This window comes from Equus quagga, chromosome 11 (genome assembly GCF_021613505.1).
Source record: "Equus quagga isolate Etosha38 chromosome 11, UCLA_HA_Equagga_1.0, whole genome shotgun sequence".
Taxonomy (NCBI): Eukaryota; Metazoa; Chordata; class Mammalia; order Perissodactyla; family Equidae; genus Equus; species Equus quagga.
Window position 1 is genome coordinate 53382722 of NC_060277.1, and position 23750 is coordinate 53406471.

The 23750-nt window shown below is 34.6% G+C and overlaps 1 protein-coding gene and 1 non-coding gene across 2 annotated transcripts in view; both read right to left on the reverse strand.

The window, feature by feature from the left end:
• Positions 1 to 23750, reverse strand: part of SENP6 (SUMO specific peptidase 6) — a 91486-nt gene that overhangs the window by 48450 nt on the left and 19286 nt on the right. The window contains exons 6-8 of the mRNA XM_046676264.1: positions 21202 to 21222; positions 10809 to 10879; positions 1377 to 1525 (exon numbers count right to left, since the gene is read on the reverse strand). Coding sequence (XP_046532220.1) covers positions 1377 to 1525; positions 10809 to 10879; positions 21202 to 21222 — 241 coding nt within the window. The remainder of the gene's footprint in view (positions 1 to 1376; positions 1526 to 10808; positions 10880 to 21201; positions 21223 to 23750) is intronic.
• LOC124248047 (U6 spliceosomal RNA) lies at positions 14583 to 14688 on the reverse strand. The gene has a single exon (XR_006890928.1). It is a non-coding gene; the product is annotated as a U6 spliceosomal RNA (small nuclear RNA).

A 23750-nucleotide genomic window follows, 5' to 3' on the forward strand; every position in this document is an offset into this window, starting at 1 on the left:
TGAACTCATGGATTTTAATATGTATTAAATATTAACACATAAACACACATTTCCTAGCTTTGTCCACTGAGAGGGCCTATAGAGATGACACCCAGCAGCAATAAGCATAACTAGTGCCCACAGAGCTTCCCTCCACTTACAGGAACAATGGCTCTTTGGAGAAATGCATGACTCTAGAGCTGAGACAGAGAAAACACAAAGAAGTCTAGATTGTCTGGTTATACCAAAAACTAAGAAAGTACTCAAAGAATGATGGGCATATGTCAAAAAGAAACAGGAGTCAACTTGAAGAACTTCCCGTGGGCTAAGCCTGGGACAATTTGAGCATCAAAATAAACAATGATAGTTACAGACTACAACCTTTTTGAGTAAAATAAGAATCTACATGTCTATGCTGATATAAATAAAGCAATAGATAAGTGTAAGTGGGATAAGGAAAAGCTCTACCTTACAGTGAGTCTTATTAATAAATGAGTACATATCTATTAATTAACTTTACAGTGTACAAATCTAGAAGAGTTAATATCAGGATTGTGAAAATGATCATACGCCTCCTGATATGATGTAATGATAACGTTATAGCATCACTTCTGAGGATTCTTGAAAAGTGTATAAACCATGAAGGAACATCAGACAAACCCAACTTGAGGTAGAAAGTAAGTGGCCTATACTTCTCACAAATATAAAGGTTAAAAAAAGATAAGAGAAGACTAAGAAATTATTCCAGATTAAAGAAGACTAAAGATCATGACAATTAAATGTAACATATGAGCCTGAATTGGATCCTGTACCCATAAAGGACATTAGTTAGGTGAAATTTGAATGACGTTTGTAGATTGGATGGTAATTTTGGATCCATGTTAATTTTTAAATTTTGATAGTTGTATTCTGGTTATATAGAATGTCCTTTTTTTAAAAAAAAAAAGAAACACACACAAAAGTATTAAGTGGTAAATGGGCACCATGCCTGTTATTTATACTTAAATGGTGCAGAAAAATACACACAGACAAGTATATATGGGGGGAAGACAGGCAGAGGCACTGGAGAATCTGATAGAAGAATATGTGGATAGCCTTTCAATTATTTTTTCAACTTTTCTGTAATTTTAAAATTATTTTTAAAAATTTCTGGTTGAAAGCAATTATTTGCAGTATGTTGCAGGGAGGCATTCATACATCCTTTTCAGAAAAAGATATATTCTAGATTTTTGATAGTTAAAAAATGATCTAACCAAGGCAGAAAAGTTTGCTTACATAACTTTTCTGGGTCTCTTCTAGTCCTACGAAAAAAGGTCAACTAGAAATTAAGAAGTACTAAAAATAATATTTATAAAAATACCATCTGATTAGCAACAAAGAATAACTTCTCTACCCACCTCTAATTCAGTTACACATTTTTTTGAAGCAGGAGACAGAGGAGAAGGAGTAGACTGATATGTACCACTGTGCCGTTTCTGTGGCACTTTCCTTTTAATTTCAGACTCCAGGGGTGACTCAGACTCTTCTGTTTTCTTCATTATACGATCTAAAGGAAAGAGAAAAAACCAAGAGAATTTTATAACTTCTTCATGATCTTTGCTATGAAAAATGCTAACTTATATTATCAAATTATTATGTTTTAGTTAAAATAAACTAATGCTTTAACACGTAGAGCAATGAAGAATAACCAGAACTTTAAGTCAGAGCAAGGAGTCATCTTCTGGCTGCTCTTGTCTGCTTTTTACTCCTCACCAGCATCTTCACACTGTGGACCACTTTCATCAAGTATATCAATATTCTCTTCAGCTTATTCTGTGCTACAATGCAACACAGGCACTTCCTGCACTGAAGCTCATACACACACAATTTTCTAAGTTAGTTACTCTTCTTGTATTAGTAATGAGAAAAATTTTAATTCGAACATTAGGTACACCTGTTTAAGGGAAACTAAACTAATCCTCAACCTAACAGTTTTTTAAGTTCAAGAAATACAAAAGAGAATTTTCCTCATTATTTCTGAAGTAAATTTAACAATTTCCATTAAGGATATAATTAGAATTTTTAAATAATATAATGAACTCCAAAACAGGACAATTTAAAATTTATTACAACGTGACTTCATCATCAAAGATTTAACTATGCAAGAAGACCAAACATACAGTTCTAAAACAAAAGTTAATGAATTTACAAACCAAAACGCTCCACTTACATAACCCCAAATTTGTTAAATACTTCCATTTTCCCATCTTTAACATCCTGTTTTTTAAGGAAGATGAGCCCTGAGCTAACATCTGTGCCCATCTTCCTCTACTTTATATGTGGGACGCCTGCCACAGCATGGCTTGCCAAGCAGTAGGTCTGTGCCTGGGATCTGAACTGGCGAACCCCAGGCTGCCAAAGCAGAGTGTGCAAACCTAACTTCTATGCCACCCGCCGGTCCTTTGCTTTTTTTAAATAAGGAGTTACCTATACATAAAAATCAACATTATCTAATATTTCCGAGTTTGATATACAATACTGTTTCAAGAAAGCAATATAACTATTCTTGTTTAGTATAATCACACAGAGTTTCACTAAGTCATTTCCACCTTCTCAGTTTCTGCGCAGTTCAAACACCTTTGTTTTCCTGGACACCAAAACTAGAAATTTAAGTAATCGTAGACTTCCCCTTGTGCCCCCTTCCTCATATTCAAGGGAATTCCACTAATAGCTCTTAAATTCACTTCTTCCTCTCCAGCTCCACTGACACTATATTTCAGATGCTTAACTCCTGCCCAGACTGACTTCCCTCACTCCAATGCTGCTTGCTTCAGTTCCTTCTCCACTACCACCAAAGGGATCGTCCTAACACAAAAATGAGACTCTATCATTCCAATGTTTAAAATCTTTCAAAGTTCTAGTAGTTAAGGAAAAAATTCTAAACCTCCTTGGCAAGCCAAAATGTGTGTTGATGTTCCAGTCTTACTTCCAATCAAAGAGTACCCCAAAGAGGTGCATCTCTCCAGGGTGTTTTCTCTTTCACCCTCCTACGTACACCATCCTCTTCACAAGCAGAGCCCTTCCTGTTTAAACTGAGTTCAAACCATTCTCTGTTAGGAAGCTGCCTCTGCCCACAAGCAGCAATCCTCAGAGTTATCACAGTACTTCATACACACTTCTATGAGCATTCACTTTATCTTCCTGTCATCATGTGCACTGATCGGCTTCCTCCCATTCTACTGTCAGCCCAGACAGAGAAGAAATCATGTGTAACATGTTTTCCCGAGTCTAGAAACTGTACAAGGTAAGGGCTCGAAAAATGTTTAATGGATTAATGAATCACATTACAAAAAATAAAACCAGATGACACATTAAAATAAGATGAAATTACATGGGTGGAAGGAAGGGATGCTGTTACTATGTCATCTCTGAAAACAGCTTAACTTTGCCAAACAGAGATAATGATTCACTCACAGATCTAGAAACATAAGGACTTAGCCTCCAGACAGGGAGAGGAACTGAAAGCTGCTTCCAAGAACTCCACCCGAGGCTACGGAGAAGCCAGGCAGGCGCAGAGGCCCAGGAGCTAGTGATTATTCCTACAAGGGCTAGCTTACTTTGTCAGACTGATTACGTACAAAAAGCAGTTCTATACAAGACAGTATTAAAGAACTAGAATGTGGCACTAAGTAAAAAAGGAGGCTGACAAGATTTGGAATTCAGAAAACATACACACACAGTTGTCTGGAATACACAACCAGTTACTGGCATAATTTAATTTACAGAGAGAGCTGTCATAAATATGGATTTTTTTCCCTCCAAGTTTTCTTGACCTAATGAAATTTTTTATGTACACAAGAGACCTTTTTCCTTATGAACACAGTTTTAGAAGTCTTTGTAATCCCCACAGTATCTGTATGTCATTTTGCTCTATATCATTCTTCTGCCAAACCCTAATCAGAGACTGACGTTTTAAAAACTATTATCACTTCATTCCTGAGCACAGCATCACACTCTTCACCACCACAGTTACCTCATGACGTCTATATCACATTTTCTCCACCTCCTATCACAATTAACAAAGAGGGAAGCAAGTGGCCCAAGATTTGAGAGAAATGAAAGATTTTTAGTGATAACAGACAAAAATGATTTTAAAAACTTGATCCCTAAATCAAGGTTATTTACAAGGTTCTGAAGGAAAGAGACAGAAAAGGCAAAGAAGGACACAATTAGGAATTTTAAGATGAAACTTTTGAAACAAATGTGATGTGGAGGATGGCAAACGACTGACAGTGTATAGGAAACCACAATAGACCCATAAGGAGGCAAATAATAAGCATAAAGAAGTTAATATCAAGATTAAAAAATTCCTTTAGTATTCTATCTTCTACGAAAAGAAGGGAAAAACATCTGAGAAGATTGATGATTCAAGTGAAAATCAACTACTCTCAACTCATAGCCAGAAAAAATGGCAAAAGACTTAAAACTTGACCGGTCCAGGAATGGCAAACGCTTAACAAGTGGCTTGTGGCAGTTTTAGCAGCTAACTGATGAAGGAAGGCCTTTTTTCTAAGCTGTGACACAGCCTCAACAGAGTACTCCAGGAAAGTACTTGGGATGAAACCCATGTGACATTCTTGCTTTCGCTGAACTCCTCTTTTAGAAAGGAGAGGAGAATACAGTGTTCACCCAAGACTGCACAGTACGAACACCAAGATTAGGAAATTTCCTGGTGGATTTTCTGGCTCGATTTTTTTTTTAATATACCACAGTATTTCCAGATTTGCAGAAAAGGTGAGAATATGGAAGATATCCTGAGATAAGTACAAGGGATTAATAGGTTGGACATATAGAATAAATTTTAAAATCCCAGTTTAAAAAAAAGGCCCTCCATAAAAAGAATGTTCATAGCAGCTTCATTCATAATAACCAAAAGTAGAAATAACCCAGGTGTCCATCATCAGGAGAAGGGATAAACAAACTGGTACGTCAAATCACTAATGCGTGCAACATGGATGAATTTCAAAACAATTACCCTGAATGAAAAGAAGCCTTACGTAAACGAGTACAATATTGTATTATTCTACTTATACGAAGTCGTAGAATAGGTAAAATTAATCCATGCTAGAAAAAAAATCAGAACAATGGTTACCTTTGACAGGGCAAGGGTGAGGACTAACTGAAAAGGAACATGAGGGAACTTGCTGAGGTAATGAGACTATCTGTACTGTGTCTGCCCAAGGGTTTGGGTTAGGGCGTGTGTACTTGTCGATTGTATTTAACTGTAGACTTAAGGTCTGTGCATTTCATCATATATAAATTTTATTTCAAAAGAGAAAAAGAAAACTATAAACAAATATTAAACTCTAGATAATGATATATCTGCTGAAGTATTTAGGAGTGAAGTGTACTGGTGTCTGCAATTTATCCTAAAATGTATCAAGAAAAAAATAAGATGAATTCTTATAAATGGTTGAGTCAATACATAGGTATGTGATAAAATATAGAAAAGTGTTAATTGTAGAATAGACATGGTAGATATCTGTGTATTTACTGTAAGTCTTTCCACTTTTCTGCATGTTTGAAAATTTTCATACTAGAAATTGGAGGTGGGTTGGGGCAAGGAAGGCCCTTAGCTTTCTTGTTTGAGAATTCAGTTGTGGTATTACTAACATGCTGGAATGCATATACCCTAAGAACAGTGATAGAACACAACTATCTTTATTCTGGTTATGTATTTCTTTTAAATTATTTTTATAGTCTTTCAAAAGAGAAAGACAAACTAGAAAACCAGTTTTCTCCATCTTGTAGCCGCTACTATGACTGAGTTTCAATATAAAATAAAACTAAAGTTATGTATCATGTTCTCATTACAGCCTCCTTAAAAATCACTTTTTGCTAAGCTAAATAAGTGGTAAATAGGCAGACATGAATAAAAGAAGAAATTCAGATGGCCATTGAACATATAAACTTCCTCACCAGTAATGAAGAAACTGTGAAAAAACCAAAAACGATTTCCCTATCAAGCTGGCAAAGCCTAAAAGAACAACCTCGAACGTTGCCAAAGAGCATGAGAAAACAGGCTACTGAATACTGTTTGTTAGGGGCTGACACCCTTTCCAAAAGGCATTTTGGCAGTGACATATCAAAAGTCTTTAAAATACACATAAACTCTGTCCCTGATTTTATTTCTACAGATTTAATCTAAGAAAATAATCAAATACACAATATGTATGTACTAGATTATTAATCATAACGTATATAATATCAAAACACTGAAAATAACAAACTATAGTGGGTCACTATGCTTTGACTAAAAAATGATTAGAGACTTGGATATATTAACTTGTAAAGAAGTCCACCTTAGATAAACTCATCCATTTGATTCTTAAACTTCCTTTAATTTTGCTTCCCATGCTGGTTTTCTTCTGATATTCCAGCACCTTTTTTTTTTTTTCCCTAAGGAAGATTCACCCAAGCTAACACCCATGCCAATATTCCTCTTTTTGCTTGAGGAAAATTTGCCCTGAGCTAACATCCATGCTAAATCTTCCTCTATTTTGTGCGTGGGTTGCCGCCACAGCATGGTCACTGACTAGTGGTATAGTTCCATGCCAAAGCAGAGTGTGCTGAACTTAACCACTAAGCCATGGGCCGGCTCCTCTAGCATCTTTTAATCAGAGTATAGAAAACAAATAATATCATAACAAAGGCAAAAATCAAGTTACAGAACAGTATATATAGTATGAATGCATTAAAAAAAATGGGTACATATGCAAAGAAAAAGCCTGGGAATTTACATATTAAGATGCTAATCTGACTGGTTAAGAGTAAGTAGATATTTTTCTTCTGCATATGAATTAAACAGTGCTAAATAGGGTGATTTAAGTTGTAATCATAATATAATTACATTAAAATGTAATTAAATGGTCATTCATACAGTAGAAGTCTATTAATTCTCTTTGACAAGAATACAAAGAACAGGTTGGAAAACAAAAAGGAAGGTTAAGAAATAAAGGAAAGAATAGGCAGGGGAACAATGAGAAATCTTAATTTACAGTTATATAGTTGTCGTTATTCTACATGTTTAAAAAATATATAAAAAGAACATTAAGCAAAAAGCAACAGGATATGTGATCTCACCAAAACTTATACTTAATGGTTTAAAAGCTTTAATTTTATCCTAGAGAACTGCTTATCAATGCTAATAAGTGCTGATACATGGCTATAAGTTATCAAAATTCATATTGTAGGGGGCTGGCTCTGTGGCCAAGTGGTTAAGTTCGTGTGCTCCGCTGCGGCGGCCCAGGGTTCGGATCCTGGGCGCGGGCATGGCACCGCTCGTCAGGCCACATTGAGGTGGCATCCCACATCCCACAACTAGAAGGACCTGCAACTAAGATATACAACTGTGTACAGGGGGGTTTGGGGAGATAAAGCAGGAAAAAAAAAAAAAGATTGGCAACAGTTGTTAGCCCAGGTGCCAATCCTTAAAAAAAAATTCATATTGTCTCTCTTAAATGCAAAATAAAAGGGGAAAAGGTAATCACCTTAGGTGTTAAGAACTATAAAAAGACAACGATTCCTTTTTAGGAGAAAATTATTCCAGGTGCTATGCCAATAACTAGTGATCCTGGGGTTTGAAATTTCTATGTTTTAAAAAATATCTCCAAAGGAAATTCTAAAATAAAATGCAACCTTTATGCAACAATATATGCAATACTATTATAGCATTCTCATTCATCCTATGCCCAAGTATACACGCACCCACCTAACACAAAAGAAACTAAATCAAAGTAAAATATACCAATATCTCTCTCCTGAAGTTTACCAATACTACTTGCCCAGATGAACCAGATACGTGTGCGTGTAAACAAACACTTCATTTATTGTCTATAAGTCCACAGATATCAATAACTGAACGAATAAGTAAACAACTAAGGGAGAAGGCACAGCTCTTTCCTACAGAAGAATTCCAATTAATAAATGTAAAAGAAATGAAGAAAAGAGAAAATTACCATTAGATAAACACCAATTAATTACTGCTGCCAGCATGACCCACCAATGGATGCTAAAGCCAGTGGGTGAAAGTTTGAGGAAAAACAGGATATTTGCATAGTCTTGGAGTATAGTATCTCTCCCAAGATCTTTATTAAGTATAAAAGGAAAAAAAAATAATTTTACAATGGAGAAACATAGCAGAAACTATCTAATCAACAGATCATAGTTAACATCACAGTACTAAGACATATCAATATCATACAACCCCTGATATAATGTGTTGAAAAGACACAGCATCACTTTTGTAGAAGTCCTGACAAAAATGCATAGCCTCAACCTAATCATAAGACATCATCATACAAACCTACACCGAGAGGCATTCTACGAAGAAACTAACCATACTCTTCAAAAGTGTCAAGGAGACATGACAAATAAATGCAAGGTGGGAGCCCAAACTAAATCTTGGAACACAAAAAGGATATTGGTGAAAAACTGGTGAAAAATGACCAAAGTCTGTAGCTTATTAAGAATCTTATAACAGGGGCCGGCCCCAAGGCCGAATGGTTAAGTTCACATGCTCCACTTCTGCAGCCCAGGGTTTTACCAGTCCGAATCCTGGGCGTGGACGTGGCACTGCTCACGAGGCCATGCTGAGGTGGCATCCCACATGCCACAACTAGAAGGACCCACAACTAAAATATGCAACTGCGTACTGGGGGGATTTGGAGAGAAAAAGTAGGGAGAAAAAAAGAATCTTATAACAATGACAATTTCTTAGTTTTGATAAATGTACTATGATTGGAAGATGTTAACATCAAGGGAAGCTGGGTAAAGAGTAAACATGTACTCTCTCTAGGATTTTTTACAACTTTTCTGTAAGTCTAAAATGATTTCAAAATAAAAAGTAAAACAAAGATTGTTTTTATCTACTTAATGAATGACGTTCAATAAACATTAAAAATTATTTGTAACAAGAACTGAAAGCCCAGAAATAAAACCATACATATACGGACAGCAAATCTTTGACAAGGGAGCCAAGAACATACAATGGAGAAAGGAAAGTCTCTTCAATAAATGGTGCTGGGAAAACTGGACAGCCACATGCAAAAGAATGAAAGTAGATCATTATCTTTCTCCATAGAAAAAAACAGACTCAAAATGGACCAAAGACTCAAAGGTAAGACCTGAAACCATAAAACTTCTGGAAGAAAATACAGGCAGTACACTCTTTGACATCAGCCTTAAAGGGATCTTTACAAATATGATGTCCACTCAGACAAGGGAAACAAAAGAAAAAATAAGTGAGTGGGACTTCATCAGACTAAAGAGCTTCTGGAAGGCAAAGGAAACCAAGATCAAAATGAAAAAACAACCCACCAACTGGGAGAAAATATTTGCAAATCATGATTCTGATAAAGGGTTAATCTCCATAATATATAAAGAACTCACACAACTGAACTACAAAAAAATAAACAACCCAATCAAAAAGTGGGAAGAGGATATGAACAGACATTTTTCCAAAGAAGATATACAGATGACCAATAGGCACATGAAAAAATGCTCAACATCACTAATCATCAGGGAAATGCAAATCAAAACTAAGATATCATCTTACACCAGTTAGAATGGCTATTAATCACCAAGACAAAAAAAAGTAAATGTTGGTGAGGTTGTGGAGAAAAGGGGACCCTCATTCACTGCTGGTGGGAATGCAAACTGGTGCAGCCACTACGGAAAACAGTATGGAGATATCTCAAAAAATTAAAAATAGAAATACCATATGACCCAGCTATCCCACTACTGGGTATTTATCCAAAGAACTTGAAATCAACAATCCAAAGAGACTTGTGCACCCCTATGTTCACTGCAGCATTATTCACAATAGCCAAGACATGGAAGAAAGCCAAGTGCCCAACAACTAACTGATGACTGGATAACGAACATGTGGTATATATATACAATGGAATACTACTCAGCCATAAAAAAAGACATAATTGTCCCATTCACAACCACATGGATGGACCCTGAGAGCATGTTAAGTGAAATAAGCCAGACAGAGAAAGACAAGCACCGTATGATTTCACTCATATGTGGAATATAAACAAACTCGCAGACAAAGAGAACAATTTAGTGGTTACCAGGGGGAAAGGGGTGGGGAGGGTGGGCACAAGGGGTGCAGAGGCATATTTACACAATGTTTGACAAATATTAATGTACAACTGAAATTTCACAATGTTATAAACGATTTAGACCACAATAAAAAAGTTAAAAAAAAAAAAAAAGAATCACTATTCTAAATGATGAAAACCAATCTGGTGGTGAAACATTTTTCAAAACGTTACTTGCCCGTATTTTATTTTCACATTAATATAATATCAGCATATTAAACATAATTTCAATGCAAACATAAATTTCTACTCACAATTATTTTCCAACATCTACTGTTAACACTGTTGTATCCGTGTAGTCAGTGGTTGCATGATGTATTTTAAATTTTAGGAGCAAAACCACTTAAATCAAGACAATTACACAATACAAGATTATAACAGTTAAACAAGACACAGTTTGAAGTTATAACCCATTTACAGCTAATATTTGGATCTTGAATTTAACAAAAATGCTAATAAAATCTAAAAGATTTCAAGCTGTAGTCACATGAATATGCAATCATTCCCTGATTTTTCAGCTTACAATTAAATTGATTCTCAAATCAGTTATAAAAAATGGTTTTCCACATATTTCTGTAATACCTGGGAATATTGTAAAGCCAGTGTCATATCTCTATTTCTACCTTTCATACAACTACTAAAAACCCTTCACAGGTGTAACAAATAAAACCGCACACTTACCAACACCTTGGGGCCGACTTAATCTTACAGAATTATTTTCAAATTTTTGGACATGAGGTGGGTATTCTTTCCTAGAAAAGGAAATTTATATAGTTTTATCCTAACAGAAAAACTGCTTTTCAAAATGAAAAAGTTTAGGGAATATTTACAATACGATTATTAAAAGCAAACCATAGCTTCTTTGCAACATAAAAAGTGGCACTATAAAGTAATAAAACTATATTACATAAATATACTAAAGCTTAATACATTATAAGGTCCCTAAGGGCAGTGACTTCATTTTATTTAGACTGCCAATCTATCAGAGCCCACGGCAGGCAGACTTTCAAACAAATCTTTAATAAATGAATGCAAATTATTGTTCTTCAAAGTAATCACTTTGGAAAGTTACATATTTATTCTCCAAATGCACAAAACTTTAGAATTTTTCTTTTGGAACTGCCTTCATAATCAGTTTATAAAAACCACATAAAAAAATCTTGTAATACTTCATTGTCATACATTTTCTGAATTAAAAAAAATCACTCAACATTCAATTTGCCCAATTTTGCTGTAAATGTTTTTAGTTGTTTAAAAACAAATCAGTGAATAAAGGAATAAGTGGTGAGTATGATATTGGCCTTAAGGACGATTCCAAAATCAGTACAAAAAATGTTATGTACAAAACCAGCAATCATGGAACAAGTATTTTAGCCTTGTAATACATTATGGGAATATAAAAAAAAATTAAATTACATTGTCAGACTTCATATACAATATTGATTTTCAGGATTTTGAACATAATCCTTAGTAAATAAGGATCCTAAAATACCATATAAGTCCAAATATGCACTAATTTGGAGGAAAAGGAAAAAACTGTTAGCTAATTGTGGGATTACAAGCATTAAAGAAGATTCGCAAAAAGTGCACTAGACCAGGGAGCTACAATAACCAGACACTTTTCGCAGAATAAAAGCTTCAAAAAATATTCCCACTTTATTTAACCAGGGAATTAAAAATAAAAGAGGTTATTCTATTATTTGTAAATCCATTCACATTCATGATTGATATCTTTCACAGAGTCATGTAATTAATTAAAAATCCTAAAGGAATTTTCCTGTAAGGATTTCATATTCTTACACTGGAAAAGTCAGAGCACCTAAACTGCAAACAGACCATGAACAGGACATAAGAAAGCAGGAGAGCAGGGATGGCAGCGTATCTGTAAAAGCAGTCAGCAAACAGTAAGCACCATGTGCCAGGAACTGTGCTAAGTGCTCTGTGTGTATTAATTCCTTTAATCCTCACAATGACCTTATACAGTATATACTATTATTATCACTTTACAGATAAAGGAAACTGAGGCACAGTGAGGTTAATAAACTTGCCCATGGTCACACAACTATTAAGTAGCAATGCCAGAATCTGAATCTTGGCAAATTGCATCTATATTGATGAGTAATGGTGTTTTCATTATTGCTGAGCAGCATTTGGTACAACTGGGCAATTTCTACCCTGCCAAAATTTTAAGATTTGTGAGGATACGAGTTGTGAAGATCAGAATTTGCCTCAGATAGTAGTACTAGAACTACAAAAAAGGTGGGTTTTCAGCTCCTAATTTGACTACATTATGCTTAAAATAAAATACATATACCTTCACATTAAAGAAAATATAGTCTTACGTTTAAATCAAATAACTGATTTTTTAATTTCTGATTTTTACAACTCTAAATTTGGGAAAAATAAAGACATCAACTTTAAAATGCAACAGAGGCAACGAAGCTGAAGCAAAATATAATGACACTATTATCATAAACTCCCAAAACTCTGTGAGTTGTGTATTTTCAAAACAGTGGACAACAGAAACAGTAGATATTCTCACAACTAAGGATCATCAGGGAGGAAAGTAACTATTTGACAGAGTGGCCACAAAATCTGGAAATACAGACATTTTGAACTTTCGTCAGTTTGAACCTGCTTGACTACTTATTCTGTGGTATGCTACAAGCATAGGTTTATTCAGTAATAACTGACAAATCATCTGAGACAACAAACATAGAGGTTCAAGGATTGATGAAAATGGTGCATTCATGCACTGTTTTCTTTGCAATTTGACAGTGCATTGAATCATGCATTGCTAATGAGGAACACATTGAATATATCATATAATATACATGACCATACCATGTATTGTAACGTAATATTAATAAACTATTATGTATATTTGCCAACATTTACAGACCTTATGGCCACTCTGTACCCAATATTTGCTACATGTTTCCCTACACAAACGGCGAAAACTAAGCTTTGTTTTAAAAAATTTATTATAATGAATAAATTATAGAAATTGAAGCATACTTTAATACAAGAATACAAGAATTTCAGGACAAAGGTATTATTAAGTTTGATAAGAGAATTAAAAGAACTTGCCAGCCATAAACTATCTTGTGTTCTTTAAAATTCAGTTTTGTTTTTTAAAAAAAATTTTGTTAGGCGATCAAAAACCAAATTTTATGTTAATTTCTTGGTTTGATAGTTCCATCACTCTACAGACACTGAAATTTCGAACTCCAAACAGCATGAAGCTCCAGCCTGGGGTTTAATTTCTCAGTGGACATCCTTCCCCACCTCAAACCAAGTGAGAGCAGAGAAGCCTCCCTGTCAGCTGCCCGCTACAAGGTGGGAGGGCTTTTTGCTTCTGAGGGTTTGTGTTTTGTAGAAATCCTAGAGAAAACTCTACCTCCGGGACTCAACATTTCACAAGCTGCATAAAATGGAGAGTTTGTTTTCCTCTGTGCAGTATTTAAATAACATCAGAATGCCCTCTCGTTAAAAGTTAGATAGGCCTCAGCCATGAAAGTCTTTTTTTAAAACAAACAATTTTGGAATAATTTTACATTGCACAAGAGCTGAAAAGACCATTCAGAATTCCCTTCTACTCCTCACTCAGTTTCTCCTAATGTTAACACCTTCATTACATCATACAAAAGTAAAAAAAGAAACCAACATTGGTACACTACTATTAACTAAACGCCAGACTTCATTTGAATTTCACCAGCTATTCCACCAATATCCTTTTCTCATTCCAGAATCCAATCCAGGATCCACTGCATTTAGTCGTCACGTCTCCTTTCTCCTCTGTTTCCCAATCGCACGTCGTTTTTCAGGACGTTGACACTTTGGAAGAAGACTGGTCAGTTACTTTGTAGACTGCCCCTCAACCTGGGTCTGTCTGATGTTTTCCTCATAATTAGACTGAGGTTGTGGGTTTGGGGAAAGAGTATTACAGAGGTGAAGGGCTCTTCTCATTGTATTGTATCAGAGGGTAGGTACATGCTATCAATATGATTTATCACTGGTGATGTTAATTTATTTGGCTAAGGTACTGCTTGCCAGGATTCTCCATTCTAAAGTTACTCTTTTTCCCTTTCCACATTCTATTTGGAAGCAAGTCAGTCAATCAAGCCCACAAAAAGGTTGGGGGTAGCTAAGCTCCACTTCCTGAAAAGGGGAGTTATCTACACATATTATTTGGAATTCTTCTGCAATAAACAGCTATCCATTTCCCCCAATTCATTTCATGCAGCTTGTAAAATCCTAGGATAGTTCAATAAGTAAGGGATTTATTTATTCAATCATTTATATCAGTATGGCTCATGGATTTTTACTTTATACGTCAGGTTATAATCCAATTGTCTCAGCTTTGGCTCCCAGGAGCTCATTCATATAGCTCCTGTGTCCCTTTGATGTGACCTCATTGTTTTTTAATTCTAGTAAAACATACATAAAATTTACAAAAATATGGACTGCTTCGAGAATCTGCATGCCATCCTTGTACAGGGGTTATGGAAATCTCTGTAAATTGTTCCAATTTTACTATGTGTGCTGTTGAAGCAAGTACCCTTTTGTTTTCTGAGTACTTGTTTGGTTTCTGACACTACAAGATATTCCAGGACCATTTTGTGTTTTCCCCAACCCATCCCCAGAATCAGCCATTTCTCCATGTTCCTTTTTTTAGAAAGTAGTATTAGAAACCAGGATCTGGGTGCTGTGGGCTTTGTGGGTTTTTTTTGCTTGGTTTTAAAGATAGCTCATTTTACTAATCTTTCCAGTGCTCTTAACTGATCTCAAAAATGTAAATTTACATAAATCAAATGTATTCATTTTACAGTTAAAATCCATTATTCCAAACTCATGTTAAACTCATAAATCCGTCTAATTTTCAAAGAGCTGTATTGAACTCTCCCACAGTTGTACTCTAACCAAGAAGTTCTTGCGCTTTAAGTATTTGAGGGGACTTTTATGCATTTAGTTATTATACTTTTATAGACTGTCCATTATAAGACATGCTCCTTATAAGACATGCTCCTTTATTCTAGTTAGTGCTTCTAATTTTAATTCCATCTCATTAGTAAAATTCTACTCATGCTTTCTTTTGGTTGCATCTCTTCTGACTCTAAATATCCCTTTAATTACAAATTGTTATTTTATAAAATGTCTGATTCTTATACAACATAGTATAGCTGATTTAACCCAACTAGTTTATTAAATATAGTCAACCTGATCACAATTGTTACAACAGCTGACAGACTTCATGTTTTCTTTTCATCTTACTTCATTAGTTGTTTGTTTTTGTTTTTGTTTTTTTTTTTTTGGTGAGGAAGACTCACCCTAAGCTAACATCCGTTGCCAATCTTCCTTTTTTTTCTTTTTTGCTTGAGGAAGATTATCCCTGAGCTAACGTCTGTGCCAAGCCTCTATTTTTTCTATGTGGGATGCCTCCACAGCATGGCTGGCAAGTGGAGTTGGTCTGCGCCCAGGATCTGAATTCGTGAACCTGGGCTGCTGAAGCAGAGGGCATGGAACTTTAACCACTTGGCCACAGGGCCAGCCTAGTTTGTTTGTTACATCTGTATTTGTTTATTATTATTTTACTTTGTTTCCTCTTTTCCCCTACTTTTACTGGTTTGCACAATTACTGTTCACTTGTCCCTCCCCACCCCCAGTTAATTTAACAAATGAAGAGTTACCTTTCCTCTTTCAACGCTTATTCCAGTTGCATATTTCTGTTATTAACATGTTATCAAGATTCCAACTATTTTCTGAAGCAAGATGTTCTACTGCATTCCTAATGGGATGAGATCTTTAAAATTCTTTTACTTCCCCACTTTACCCCTCCCAAACTCCCTCCCCAAAACAGGCCTTAGGATTCTTTTTGCTTCTCCCTTTCTACCTCGCCAACACCTAGATTTTGCTGAAATCGTTTTGACTATTTAGTCACAGATTATTATTGCTTTTCCTTTGTGGCATATCTCTATTTGGAAACTGGAATATCCTTAGCCTTAATTGAATGCCGCTGTCTTAAGTTTTTAATTGTGCCGAATTATAAATCACATATAAAAGATTTTCTTTAATCTCAAAGATTTATCAGGTAACGAGACTTCCCTACCTTTAATGCCGTGAAAGCTTCTAGTGAGAGCATGAATATAAAATCCAAACTCTTCAGATCATCTTACAAAGCCTTTTATGATCTAGGGCCTAAGGGACCTCATCAAATCCACCTCATAAAATTTTCTCCTTTGCTCCCCAGGCTCCAGCCATAGTGGCTCTTTTTTCTGTTCTCTGAACATGCCAAACTCATTCCTGCATTAGCATCTAAGCACCACCTCTTCCCTATCTGGAAAAGCCATTTCTATGATCATGGCATGGCTAGCTGTTCATTTAGTCCTTGGTTAAATGTTAGCTTCCCAGTAGAGTTTCCAAAGAAACAGTACTGTCACTCTCTCTCACATCATCCACTTATACTTCTTTACAGAACTTATTTCATGTTTTACTTGTTCATTATTGGTCTTTGCCCATCAAAATGTAAACTACAGGAGTGCAGGGATCTTGTCTGTTTTGTTCATCACTGTATCCTTGTGTCTAGACATAGCAGGCACTTGATAAATACTTGGAATGAATAAACGTGCATAACTAAAAGGCAGTATGTAATTAAAAGTGTATTTATCAGGTCAAGTAATTGTACAAACACTGCTGTACAAAGATGGTAATGTTGTCAAAACTGAACCACTGGCCACCATACAGAAATTAAAAATATTAATTTGTCAGCCAAAGTACAAATATCCTAATTCAGGCGTTTGAAAGGCACTGCAAACTTGTTTATATTCATTGATTGGACAGGCTGGTTGGAACCTGTACACACCTGGACTCGTTCACTGTCTTACTTCCTAGTCTTTTCCTAGTGTCTCCATATTAAATCACTGTCGTCTTCACAGTATGTTTTATTACGCAAGTCATTCTTCTCTTCCTCTATTATTCTTCTTTTAAAGAATTCAGTTTAAAGAATTCTTTTAAAGAACTCAGCAAATTTTGTTGCGCTTCTCAAATATCTACTATTCCAAATGAACTTTAGAATCAACTGGTCAAATTTCTTAAAATAACAACAAAGTCACAGAGATTTTAACTAAAACTGCATTAAACTTACCTTATTTTAAGGAGCTCTGGTATCAAATAGCCAACCAGGAACATAATACATGCTTCAGATTAGGTTCTTTTTTTTCGTCCCGAGGAAGATTCGCCCTGAGCTAACCTCTGTTGCCATTCTTCCTCTTTGGTGTTTTGCTTGAGGAAGATCAGCTCTGAGCTAACATCCACGCCAGTCTTCCTCTATTTTATATGTGGGTCATTGCCACAGCCTGGCTGATGAGTGCTGTAGGTCTGTGCCCAGGATCTGAACCTGTGAACCCAGGCCACCAAAGTGGAGTGCGCCAAACTTAACCACTACGCCACAGGGCTGGCCCCAGATTAGGTTTTTTAGATACATTTATATAAGATTTACACATCATTAATTCTATTACTGGATATTTCATTTTAGTTGCTACAATGAACAAAATTTTGGTCTTTCCAATATATACTCCAATTGATCAGAGGCGAATGAAGGAAACCTAATTATTAATACTGTTAGTCTTATAGCCTATCATCTTGCTCAACTCTTTTATTATTTCTAAGGTTTCAGATGACTCCCCTATAATTCCAAGGAACACAGAATCATCTGTATATAACTATTTTCAGGTAACTTGAGACAGTAATTTATAATGCTGTCATAAATTGATACCACCTCTCTGCAAAACAATTTTGCAGCACTTATCAAGAGCATTAAAAACATTTCTAAGCTAGTCCATAGAATCCTTTCCCAGAGATTTATCTTAAGAGATGTATTTAGAGATTATATACAATGTCGTTCATCAATGTGTCATATATAATGGCGACAAACGAGAAATGGGCAAATGGGTAAATAAATTATGTATATCAGCAGGACAAGCTATTATGCAATCATTAAAAATCATTTTTAGGGGCTGGCCTAGTGGCACAGCAGTTACGTTCGAACCCTTCGGTGGCCCAGGGTTCACCGGTTCGGATCCCTGGTGCAGACCTACGCACTGCTTGTCAAGCCATGCTGTGGTAGGAGTCCCACATATAGAGTAGAGGAAGATAGGCACAGATGTTAGCTCAGGACTAGTCTTCCTCAGCAAAAAAGAGAGGGTTGGTGGCAGATGTTAGCTCAGGACTAATCTTCCTCAAAAAAAAAAAAAAAATCATCTTTAGAAGCCAACTTAATGACAGGGGAAAATGCTCTGACATACTGTTAGGTGAAAATTCAGAATATGCAGCTGCACTTTCACTATAACTCCACGTGATAGTTATATTAAAAATTGCATAGAAAATAAATTGGAAAGAAATGCTCCAAGATCCTAATAATGTAATTTTTTATTTTGAGAGCTTTTAAAAAATTATAAAATCTCTAATTATAATATTTTTTCAAACATCCTTTAAGTAAACATTTCTAGTATTTCACCTATTTTCTTTTATTGTATTCTTTTCATTTCTGTACTTCTTTGTTGCTTCAAAATTCTCTACAATAAACACAAACTTTTATAATAAAAAATAAATAAGTTAAAAAATTTTAAATTTAAAAATCACTAGGTGATTCAGTTTCATAATGGGTCAACAGATTCTTCATCTAGGGAGGGAAGAAAACCCAGTTCTATTACCAGATTAAATAGTCTAGACTCCTGTTGTTACCACATACACTGTATTCACAACCTACCTGTCCATGAGTCAGAAAGGAAATCGAGTCAGTCACCCACAACAAAGAAAAATGGCAGCAAATTTTTTAAGTTTTCAAGCTCTGGATCCTAATACTATTATTTATTTATTATTTATTCCAGCTTGGTTTTAAATTTAAAACACACATCATTGTGCTGAGTATATAGTACAATTGGAAAAAACCTGGAAAAGATTAACCTTCCACAACTACCTAACAGTTAGATAAACCATTCTTATAAATAATCATTTAGTTCAGATATTTATAGTCTCGCAAGAGTGAAGGGATAAAGATAAAGAATCTTCTATTACTCTTCAAAAGTCAGGAAAAAAGATGTGGCTTAGTGTTCATACGAAGGTGCAGGGAAGGCTTACGTGAAAAATTTACGAAGTAAAAGCTACTGAGGCAAAAGTTCTTCTCAGTTTATCTTTGACAAAGACAAACACAAAATAACTTTAAGTAAGGATCCAAAGGGTTAATGGGCTAAATTCAACCGACCAGTAATAGCTGCTGAGTAAAGCACTCACTCAGGTGTATTCTTTACAAGGTATTTTATAAACAATTGCTGCTTGATGTCTAGTTCCTGGTAGTTAGTACAAAAGACTGAAAGAATTTCAATATTTATTACTATTAGATTTTTCAAATTTTACAATGTATAAGTCAGTTTTAATAACAATCTTACTTGTTCCTCACAAATCTCTTTCACAATTGGGCAAATATTATCATCCCTATTTTAGAGTAAGTTATGTGCCTAGTTGTAATGCTGGTTACTTAATTCTGTATCTTCTGACCCCTATTTCATTATTATTCCAATAAGAATGTAAGCTCCAAGTGGGTAGGGATTTCTGTCTGCCCCTAGAATAGTGCCTGGCACACAGTCACTGAAATATTTGCTGAATGTATCAATGAGTAAGTTTCCACTACAGAAATACACATAAGAAGCCAAAACAGTGGGAAAATTAGGTATAAACCCTCCAAGGGTTTATTGTGAAAAAGAGAATAATCTTCGATCTTTATATTGTTCTGATAACATAACAGTACCTATACTTTACTTACTATAGCATATCAGAAACAATTTCTCTGTATAAAACAAGAGTCTGTCTGAAGTTACATAACTTCACATGTGTGAGTTATATAATGTACATTCTTTATCAATTTTATTAAAAACATCTTATTAATGGCCTCTCAAGAAATATATAGGCACTTACAAGTTAGAAATTTAAAAGATATAAAATGATTCATCCGCATCTGACAAGAAATAATGATTTACTCAAAAAGAAAAATAGGCACAATGGGAAATAATTTTTCTTTCTCAGGAGATAGGTAGCAAAATACTTGTACAACCCTTTGATTTAAAACATGGAGGAATTGTCAAGTTTTTCAGAATGATAAAATAAGCCTATCTTTTTGCTGACAGGATCATCTTTAAATTTATATTTCAGAAACTTGGGGTTCATGAAGATGAAATATGCGCATTTTATAAAATACTGCAAGGAGTCCTCTTTGCCTCTTCTACAGCTTTAAACAAAATTATAGTTAAAATTATATAATTAAACAAAATTATAGAATATCCCGTTTTGACCTTCACCAATTACATGAAAGTATTTGTTTAATACAAGGGCGTTAACTTGTTTGTGGGGGAGTGGAGGAAAAAAGCAATGCACATGCACAAAAAACTCCACAGACCCCCACTGAGGAGAGAAGCTATTCTTACAGAACCCTGGATTAGAGCAATTATAGTCACTTCACTAGGCAAGGAAATGTGTGTTCTTCAAAACTTGTTTCCCAGTTGTTTACATTATTCAACATTTCTGCTAAAGGATGATGTGTGTGCCATTGTTATACAAAGGGAACAGTGACATTAAATTCTGTTACAAATTTTTGGGTCAAAATAGGAATACATTTCATGTTTAGAGTTTTAAATCAAAGCTTAAGGTATTCTAATTCCATTTTCCCCCTCACTCTTCTGAAGTGTAAAACCAAAATCATTACCACTAAAATAAAACAAGAAAGATTTTAATGATGTAGCTGAAAGCAACTTTACTACTAAGCAATGAAATATTCTATTTTATAAAAAAAGAGTAGTCATCCACCGGTATAAATAAATAATCATTCGTGGAAAAATATATATTGAGAATTATGGCGAAACACTATCCACATAAGTCAAATATCATGTTGTGCTATTAAAATGTTTCCTTTTATTAAAATAATTAATAAGCTTTTAATTCAATGGATATTTTTCAAAGCATATAAATAATCTGTTATTTTACTGTTATATCCATGCTCTAATTTCATCAATATTAAGCTTACCTTTCCTTTTGGTCCAGACTGCTTAAAACATGAAAAAGAAAAGAAATGTAAGAGGCAAGACCTCATTTTTGATACGTCATTGTAGTTTTAGTAACTGCAGTCAATAAGGCAAAACTCTAATGTGATTACTTTGTTTTAAACACATTATATATGTCACATGTTTTGAATCTTGTCAGGTATGTAACTGTTTTTCAAATTCTGCCAATACAGGAAATAATTTATATCTAAACATATTTAAGGAAGAAAAAAGGATGTACAGATATATGGAAACTTCTTGAAAGAGCTTTATGTACCCAGCAAACACTTGAGCGTACGCTATTTTAGAGTAGTTATGTAAACAGTCTTCAAGGAACAATACAATTTCCTGAAGGGCGTAAAATTTTTAGTTGTTCCAATCCTGTTACCAGATATGATTATTTACTTCTGAATAAGAAAAAAAAATTTTTCAGGTTGTAACTTTTGCACAAAAGCCTTAGATTAAATACAGTATATGGTTTGGGACACAAGGAAAGGCCTGAGATTTAAAATCATGGCCTCTAATCAAAAGTCTAATGTATAAAAAGTCCACCCTTCTCCATAGTTCATGGAAAATCTAAAAAGCTATCAATATCAATTACTCAAGAGTAAAATTACAAAAGCTCCCAGTTTAGAATAAGATTCACATCCCAGAATTATTCTTCTTTATTACAAAAGTCATTAAATATTTAGAACCAACAGTAAGCAAAACATAGTTTATAAAATCCCCAAGTCCCCATATTAACTACTGTTTGGAGCACACAGCAAAGTATCAATTTAATCCTAGCAAATTAAGAAAAAAGAAATGTGCTTAGTTTTACATAAACAACACTGAAAAGAAACACTTATTTTTAAAAAAATTTTCAATACTGCGGAAAAGAATTATTATAAACTTACATGAATATCATATTTGAAATTCTACCTTTGCTATTAAAAAAAGGGATAACCTGTATAAAATAAATTTGTTGGATAAATGACAGAAAAATGAGGGAATATTATCACCCCCTACTAGAGTAAGCAAAACTTATATAAACATGAAAGTTTAAATATAGTCTATCTTATCTTACATATTTATTTCTTAGGGAGTTATATTTCTAGGAAAAGTAAAATGAAAGCCCAAAGTTGGCATTAACATCTAATCTAACCATTTCCAACTCTAGAGTGTTGTGCCCAAGAAATGAGAAGAGTTTAGTACTCTCTTGTTTTTGTTTTGTTTTTAAACTCACCTGCATACAGTAAAGGAAAGAGGCAGAAGACAGAGTAGCAGTAGAAGAAACAGGTTTAGTTCTTTCCAATAACCAAGGGAGTTAGGAAGAAAATAAAACACAAAACAAAACCTATATATACACCCATGCTCATTTCTCTTATCGTTGAGAAAATGCATTATTATGATAGGACATCTAATTTATAAGTCATGGCACTGCCAAAAGATTCCTCAAAGGTGTTTATCATCAAGTCCTGCCCTAAAGGAGCTTACATATTTAAAAAGAAAAAAGGAAAGCTTTTAAAAAAATTGGGAGGGAAGCCCTTATTAGTAACATAGGACTTTGTAAAACTGTCAATTTACATTCTTGTTGGACTATTTCATTCTTGAACTAGTGCTGTACTAGTGCTCTTAAAACTTAAAAAAAGGGGAGGAAAAAAGATACACTCATTGATTGATTCTGGTATCCATGACCTGATTTAGGACTTGAAAAATTCTTTCAAAGGGGTGTTTTAAATTAACAATTAAATCTTGCTTATTCCAGGAGTCCATTTTCCCTTTTATGGATTATATATGCTGTTGTAGACACTTGTTTTCCCCTATAGTCCTTAGAAGTCTTTTCACCTATCCTTAATAAAAAACAAAAACAAGTGATAATGTAAATGAAACATAAACCAGTAAGTTTACTCTTTTAGCAAGTCTGATTAAAGTCAGGGTGGAGATGGTATAGAGTTACATAGATTTTTAAAAATTTATGTATTTCATTTTTTCCATACTAACACTATCCTCCTCCCTCACTTTTAGTATATGAACACCCTATTTTTAAATATGAGTTAAATTGACATTTGGAATAGCAGTAAGAAAACAGATTGGAATCATAATATTCTGCCAAATAGTAGCTAATGATATTTTAACAATCTTCATTCACTCCTTTTGGATTAAAAAGGTATGACGTCCTTGTTCCCGTATCTTACTAAAGAACTACAAATTTTTCACAATGCTTTTAAAAGGCAAGTTATATCACTCACCCCAAGAATAGTCTGTGTGTGAATTACCAAACGGTGGCATTTCCTTTAATTTCAAATTAAGAGTTGAGAAAATAAGAAAAATCAGGAGAAGCTGTAAAAGCCAGTGTGCTCACCCTCATCTGAGGCTGCCCATTGTGCCAATACTACACGAATTAAAACCACAGGTTTGATTGCAACCTAAAGCCTTAGATGAAGGCTTTCTCCATGCCTTTAAAGATGGGGTTCTCACTGCACGGAATGTCCTCTTCAAAAGCTTCTCTACTACTCCTCTGTGAATTCTTCGCTGCTCCCTTCTCTGGAAA